A 7,530-nucleotide genomic window follows, 5' to 3' on the forward strand; every position below is an offset into this window, starting at 1 on the left:
GTGGCCGTCTGGCCCTATTTCCTTCTACCCCAGGTATTTCCCTTTTCATTTCTTCAAGTGCCCATTTTCTGGGTGCTGAGTCTTTTCGTTCATGCATCTGGAGATGCCTGCACTGGACGCTGCGTCCCGGATGTAGCGATCCAAGTTGATGGACTTCTTCTCTTGGTACCTGAAAGACGTCTCTGGCACTGTGCTGACGAGCCTTTGGTGCCTCTGTCCCTCTGTGGGCTGTGTTGTCCCGTGCCCTCCTCTGCCTTTATTCTGTTTAATTGGGAGGGGCTTCTTTACCCCATAATTGAGCTTCATGTGTGCGTGCGTGCGTGTGTGTGTGTGTGTGTGTGTGTGTGATGTTTATGGTTTTCATCAGAATTGAAATATTTTCAACCATAAATCTCTAACATTTCTCTTTCGGAGGAAGGGTGGTGTCTCCGGACGGGGGCACTAACTCAGAGGGATGGATGGAGCACGTCCAGTTTCTGCACTGCCTGGCCCCCGTGTACTGCCCAGTGGAGCCCTCGTGGCCGTTTCATTGCCTCTCTTGGCCCAAGCGTTGCGCTGTCCTGCCCACACCCCTAGGCCAAGTACTGTGAGCAGTAGTGCAGGCCTGGCCAGAAGACTCAGGGCTAAGGGGCTTGCCTTGCTTGCAGCCCGTCCCAGTTGGGTCCATATACACTGCCTGGGGTTCCCTGGGACCTCTAGATGTGACCTCTGTGACCTCTGAGCACAGTGCCAGGAACATCTCCTGAGCACCTCCAGCTGTGGCCCAAGCCCTTCCTTCAGTAATAACCATAATGATGCAGAAAAATGCCAAGTATTGCCAGGAATGGCCCCCGACTTCCTGCGCACCTCCGGGGGCCGGGGACACCTCCGTCCAGAAGCAGACGTGTTCCCGTCTGTCCTTTGAAGATCCTGCTCCTCCTCGAGTATCGGCCTGTTGGAACTTCCCCCGCCACCTCTGGGCGCCCGGCTCCCTCCGCCCCCTCACGTCTCTTTCTTCTGGGTTTTATTTTCTGGCACGCGCTTCAGTTGCTATGAAACAGTTTCCTTCTTACCGCGCCTCGCGGGTGGCTGCAGGCCTCCAGATCTCGCTCCCGGGGCATCTCTCCTTCCCAGCGTCCTCCCGTGAACCCCACCTGCCTGCGTCCCGCCAGGGTCTCCCCTCTCCTGCCCACCCCACCCCCCAGATGCTCCTGCACGTCCTGCTGCCTGTTGTCTGGGTACAGTCGGTTCCTTCAGTCCCGCTGTTAGGAACGCTCTGTGTGTGTAGCTGCTCTCCGTGGATGTACTCTGTGTGCTCCAGTGCTTTCATTGTCATTCTGTATTTGCCAATGCAGAGGCTCGTCACAGTTACACTGTGAATGAATGTGGATAGGGGAGCCTTAGTCTTGGCCTGTCTCCCTTACTTAGCTTCCTTAATGGAGTACTATGTAGCTGTTAGAAAAGATGAAGTCATGAAATTTACATACAAGTGGTACTACATAAAAAGTATCATGTTAAGTGAAATGAGTCAGAAAGAAAGGGATAGACACAGAAAGATTGCATTTATCTGGGGAACGTAAAGTAACAAAATAGGAGACTTAACACCCAAGAGTGACTGAGATTAGTACCAGGAGGTTTGCTCCATGGCTTGGAGGCCAGCCGCACACGCTAGGGGAAAAGGCAGCTCGGATAGAGAAGGGAGCACCAGATAAAGGGTGTTGGGAGGATCCTCCCAGGATGGGAGAAGCATGCTGAAAGTAGACTCTAGACCGAACATGATTGCCACTCAATGCCTCTTTTGCAAACCACAGCACCCAAAAGGAGAGAGAGAACAAAAGGGAATGCCCTGCCACAGAGGCATGGTGGGATGGGGGGGGGATGGGGGGGGGGAAGAGATGCTAGGACCTGTGGTGGGGGAGGATGGGCACTGGTGGAGGGATGGGTACTCGATCATTGTATAACTGACACCCAAGCACCAAAATTTGTAAGTCTACAACTGTACCTCATGGTGTCTCACTAATAAAAATTTTAAAAAATAATAAAACAATAAAATAGTGAAAAGATAAGGGTGGGGGGAACCGGGTGTGAAGCGTGGGTGCGTGTGTGCGCCGTGTGTGTGTGTCCGAGTGCATGTATGTGAATGCGTGTATGTGCGTGTATGTGTGTTCGTGTGTATGTGTGTATGCATGTGTGTGTGTGTGCGCGCGTATGTGTGTGTTACTCTTCCCCCTGTGCTCACTGAAGTTGCTTGAGCCTAATCGGCGGGGTAAGGAGACATCCTTGCACCTCGCGCGTCCAGGGGGGCCCGGCCCAACCGGGCAGGGGCGCTGAGCCCCCTGCCCCCTTGCTTCGCAGGCTGTGTGTGGCAGCCCTGTCGGTGAACAACTTCTGCGACAACCGGGAGGCCCTGTACGGCGTGTTTGACGGCGACCGCAACGTGGAGGTGCCCTACCTGCTGCAGTGCACCATGAGCGACATCCTGGCCGAGGAGCTGCAGAAGACCAAGAACGAGGAGGAGTACATGGTCAACACCTTCATCGTCATGCAGAGGTGAGGCTGCGGCCCGTGTGCCCCCGCGTGGGGGCCCTTTCCAGACCCGGCTCCCAGGCTGGCCTGACTCCAGGTTTTCCCCAGACTGTCAGTAGCCCTCGCTGCCCCCTCACTCCAGATCGCAACGGGACTGGACCCTCTTCAGAGCCCCCCGGGTGCGTGAGGGTTTCCGGCCCCGTTTGTTTCCCTTTAAGAGAGATCCTTCTAGAGTATTTCTGAACTTGAGGCCTCCAGGGAGTTGGCGTGAGACCTTCTCCCCGTGTACTGACGCCCCCTAGTGGAATGCTCCCGACAGTGCCGCTCGCTGAACCCCCAGGTCCCCAAGCAAGGCTGGCAGACTTGGTGACAGGTTGTAATTCTGAGGGCTGAGCGCCGCCAGAGACCTCCTCGTCCTTTTGTCCCTCGTGTGGCCTTCCCGGTCGATCAGGTGTCGCCTTGCTCATTCCGTGTTGTCCCGGGTGCTGGGAAGCGGGGGGATGGGCCCAAGATTCTGATGACCTCGCCTCTTTCTCTGTGTCCACCCCGTTCGTCCCTGCCCCGGGGTGGAGGGAGTCCCCTTGCTGAGGCGTGCTGGTCAGCGCACTGTGGGCAGCTTGTAGGGGGGGCGATCCTGGCGGAGTCAAGCTGCTGGACACCGGTGGCTGCCGCTGCTGACGGAGCCGGGGACAACAGAACATCAGTGGGCCTCAACGGGGTCCCAGTCAGCGTTCTAGGTCCCCCAGGCTGGCAACGTCACCCGGTGACAGTAGCGTGGTGACTGCTCTCATTTTCCCGATGGGAGACCACAATGCAGGGAGGTGAAGGGCAGAGCGGTAGGAGCCAGTCAGCTGATCAGCAGAGTCCCACCATGTCAGACTCCAGGAGGGGTTCCGACTGCCAGAATCTCCGACACCTTATTCTCGAAGAAGCAGATAAGGCAGCCCGTCTGCGGGGAGATGGCAGCCGCTGCCCGGGCGCGCATAGCGCAGAGGACTGGACTAAAGACCAGGAATTCAGGCCTCTGAGACTCGTGGTCCTTTGCCCTGATGCCAGTCCTGGCCTGCTCAGCCCAGCCGACTCTGTGGCCTCTGAGAGGAAGGGGTTCACGCCTGCCCTGTCTCAGGGGCTCTAAAGGCGGCGTGTCCGGACCCAGGTCCTGGCTCCTCTCCCGGTTCTTTGACAGGACAGTCCCCTCCTGTGGCCCAGGCAGACTGTGGGGGGGGGGAGGTGCAGCTCCTCCCTGCTGACGGGCATCTCTGTGGGCCGCCGCCTGGCACTGTCCTTGGCAGGGCCTGTGAGGGAGATCATGGCCCTAGGTGGTTGCTCAGAACATTCCAGGGCTTTGTCTGTTCCCACGGTGGATTCATGATCACGAATGACAGGGGCATCGTAGGCACTTGGGGACTCGATTTCCAGTGCCCCTGCTGAGGGCAGAGTGGACAGAACGGTTCGACGGGTCCGGGTGTCCTTGCCCAGCAGGACAAGGACATGCCTGGCCCAGTACACCCATGTCAGACCTCTCACCAGCACACACCCTCCTGAAAAACAGAACCGAGCCCTCCTGAAACGGGTGTGTCGAGGTGTGGAGTGTCTCTGCGGCTGTCCTCTCCCAGGGCCCAGGGGTGGAGGGGGGGGGCAGGTAGGCAGGGAGAGAAGTGGCCGTTTGGGAGCATGTAGGGCGCAGCATGTGACCCTGGAGCCTCAGGCCAGGCCCAGGGACAGGGTCTGGCCCCTGGATTCCTCCACTCCAGGCCTGGTGCAGCCCACAGGTGCAGCCTTGTGTGCATGCGTGTGTGTGTGTGCGCGCGTGCGTGCGTGTGTGTGTGTAGCAGGCAGGTGACAGCTTCCCGTCCACCCTTCTCTCTGCGTCCCAGGAAACTCGGCACGGCCGGACAGAAGCTGGGCGGCGCTGCCGTCCTCTGCCACATTAAGCACGACCCCGTGGACCCAGGCGGGTCCTTCACCTTGACCTCCGCCAACGTGGGCAAGTGCCAGACGGTCCTGTGCCGCAACGGGAAGCCGCTGCCGCTATCCAGGTCCTACGTCATGAGCTGCGAGGAGGAGCTGAAGCGGATCAAGAGGCACAAGGCCATCATCACCGAGGTGGGTTGCGGCCGGAAGGCATTTCCTTCTGCTAGAGCGCCGGGCGCTCGGGCTGGCCTTCAGCCTCTCCCGGGTCCGAGCCCTTGCCTAGAAATGGCGTTTCCAGGTTGTCACAAACGAGCACCTCACGACGTGCTCAAAGACGGTCCAGTGGCCGGGCGTGGCCAAGGTCGGGCGTGAGGCTGCAGCACTGACCCGGCGGCCCTCGGCACCCACTGGAGCCCCAGGCACTGGTGTCTGCCGGCAGCTGCCCCCGGCTACTGCACGCGGCCCCACGCACCCCCTCGCACGGCTTCAGCTGGCTCATGCGTCCTGAAGAGTCAAGCGGGCCCTGCCCCGTCTCACACTACCACATACCAGGGCAGATGCAGCCACTGGCTGAGGAATAGGTCCTGGCATGAGGAGACGTCCCGCGGGCTTGCCTGTGTGTGGGAGGTGGAGTGGGGTCTGAGTTCTGATGTCCAGGCTCCAGGGAACAGTGCGGAAAGGCCAGTTACCGGTCAGCTTATCCGGCTGGGAGAGGACAGTGGGGACTCGGGCCCCGGACAGTGACAGGACAGAGCCCCCCCCACACACACACACCTGTTGTCGCCACGCTTGGCGGGCGTGCCGGGCTCCTTCCTCCTCTCCCTGCTGCCTCCTCTCTCTTCCTCCTCCTCCTCTCTCCTTCCTCTGCTTCCTGAGCTTCCTTTCTCTTCCATCTCCTTTCTCTCTTCCTCCTCTTTCTCTTTCTCTTCTGCTTCCTCCTCCTCTTTCTTCTCTCTCCCTCTCTTCTTCCACTCCTCTTCTTTCTCTCTTCCTTGTATCTTCCTCCTTCTCTTTCTCTTCTGCTTCCTCTTCCTCTATCTCTTCCTCATCTTTTCCTCTTCTCTTTCTTCCTCTTCTGCTTCCTCTTCCTTTCTTCCTCCATTTCCTCCTCCTCTCTCTCTTCCTCCTCCTTCTCCTCCTCCTCCATCGCTTCGTCCTCCTCTCCCCTCTCCTCCCCCACCCCCTCCAACCAGCTGGTCACCAGAACTTTCCCATCCTTCTCCCTTCTTGGCTTTGAATCTGAGCCGGGCCATCTCTGGAGCCCAGCCAGCCCGCCCTGGGGTGGACGCGCGGATTCTCCGTGCAGCTGGTCTGGAGGCGGCTTCCCCAGCCTGGCTAGGAGGTATCACGTTCCCACCCGGGGACTGTGTCCAGTCCACTTGACACGTGGTGCCCCTGGCTCCTGACATCCACTTGCCATGCCCCTCTCAGGTGGGGACCCTCTCTTCCTGGGGTGGCCCCCTGATGCCTCTTCATCCACCCCCCTCCCCCGCAGGACGGCAAGGTGAACGGCGTGACCGAGTCCACCCGCATCCTGGGCTACACCTTCCTGCACCCGAGCGTGGTACCGCGGCCCCACGTGCAGTCGGTGGCGCTGACCCCGCAGGACGAGTTCTTCATCCTGGGCAGCAAGGGCCTGTGGGACAGCCTGTCGGCCGAGGAGGCGGTGGCCGCTGTGCGCCACGTGCCCGACGCGCTGGCGGCCGCCAAGAAGCTGTGCACGCTGGCGCAGAGCTACGGCTGCCACGACAGCCTGAGCGCCGTGGTGGTACAGCTGAGCGTGCCCGAGGACAGCTTCTGCTGCTGCGAGCTGGGCCCCGGGGGCGCCGGGGGGCCGCCGCCCAGCCCGGGCCTCTTCCCACCAGCCGTGAGCATGGTCATCAAGGAGCGGCCGGCCGACGGGCTGGGCGTGCCGTCGTCCAGCAGCGGCATGGCCTCGGAGATGAGCAGCGAGCTGTCCACGTCGGAGATGAGCAGCGAGGTGGGCTCCACGGCCTCGGACGAGCCGCCGCCTGGCGCGCTGACCGACAGCGGCGTGGCCGGCCCCAGCGAGCCCCGCTGCACCCTGCACCCTGCGGCCGGCCCGGCCCACTCGTTCCAGCGCCAGCTGTCCAGCGCCACCTTCTCCAGCGCCTTCTCCGACAACGGCCTGGACAGCGACGACGAGGAGCCCATCGAGGGCGTGTTCAGCAACGGCAGCCGCGTGGAGGTGGAGGTGGACATCCACTGCGGCCGCGCCAAGGACAGGGACAAGGACCGGGACCGGCCGGCGGCGGCACAGGGCACCGCGCCGCTGCCCCCGCCGCTGCCACCGCCCTTGCCCCTGCCCGCACCCGCGTCCGCGCCCGCGCCCAGCGAGGCCGGCAGCGACGAGGGCAGCATCCCGGGCGCCCCGGAGGACGAGCCGGGGCCAGCCCGGAAGGCGCTGGACGGCGCGGCGGGCACCATCGGGCGGCGGCGGCCCAACGGCTCGGTGGCGCCCCAGGAGAGTAGCCACAACGTCATCGAGGTGGCGGCCGACGCGCCCCTGCGCCGGCCCGGCGGCTACTTCGCGGCGCCCGCGCAGCCCGACCCCGACGACCAGTTCATCATCCCGCCCGAGCTGGAGGAGGAGGTGAAGGAGATGATGAAGCAGCAGCAGCAACAGCAGCAACAGCAGCAACAGCATCAGCCGCCGCCGGGGCCTCCGCCCGCGCACGCGCCCCTGCCCGCGCCGGCCGACTGCTGCGACACGCCGCTCTGAGCGACACGCCGCTCTGAGCGCGCAGCATCAGGACCACTCCCCGCCGCCCGCCCCGCCCCCCACCTGACATCTGTTGTTAACTTCTCCCCCTAACATATCAGATGTGTAAAGACAAAGAACAAAAAAGGTTTAATATATTACAGAGAAACACTTAATGATAATGTAATATTTTTTTAAAAAAAAAAGAGAAAAGATGGCTTTTTTTTTTTTTTTTGCTGTTTGGAAGGCAGGGCCGGTTGCCAGTGCTCAATGATTTAATAATATTGTAATTCTGTATTATTATTTTTTTCTTTAGTGCGGGGAGGGGGGGAAGGCTTTTTTTTTCCCTTTTTTTTTTTTTTGTCTTGAAAATGATAGACATTTGTAGA

The 7,530-nt window shown here is 60.6% G+C and overlaps 1 protein-coding gene across 1 annotated transcript in view; it reads left to right on the forward strand.

The window, feature by feature from the left end:
- The window catches only part of PHLPP1 (PH domain and leucine rich repeat protein phosphatase 1), a 218,533-nt gene extending 211,371 nt beyond the window's left edge, over positions 1-7,162 (forward strand). The window contains exons 15-17 of the mRNA XM_056106973.1: positions 2,335-2,529; positions 4,383-4,611; positions 5,915-7,162. Coding sequence (XP_055962948.1) covers positions 2,335-2,529; positions 4,383-4,611; positions 5,915-7,162 — 1,672 coding nt within the window. The remainder of the gene's footprint in view (positions 1-2,334; positions 2,530-4,382; positions 4,612-5,914) is intronic.
- Positions 7,163-7,530: the final 368 nt, after the last annotated feature.

This window comes from Sorex fumeus, unplaced genomic scaffold (genome assembly GCF_029834395.1).
Source record: "Sorex fumeus unplaced genomic scaffold, SorFum_2.1 ptg000151l, whole genome shotgun sequence".
Classification (NCBI taxonomy): domain Eukaryota; kingdom Metazoa; phylum Chordata; class Mammalia; order Eulipotyphla; family Soricidae; genus Sorex; species Sorex fumeus.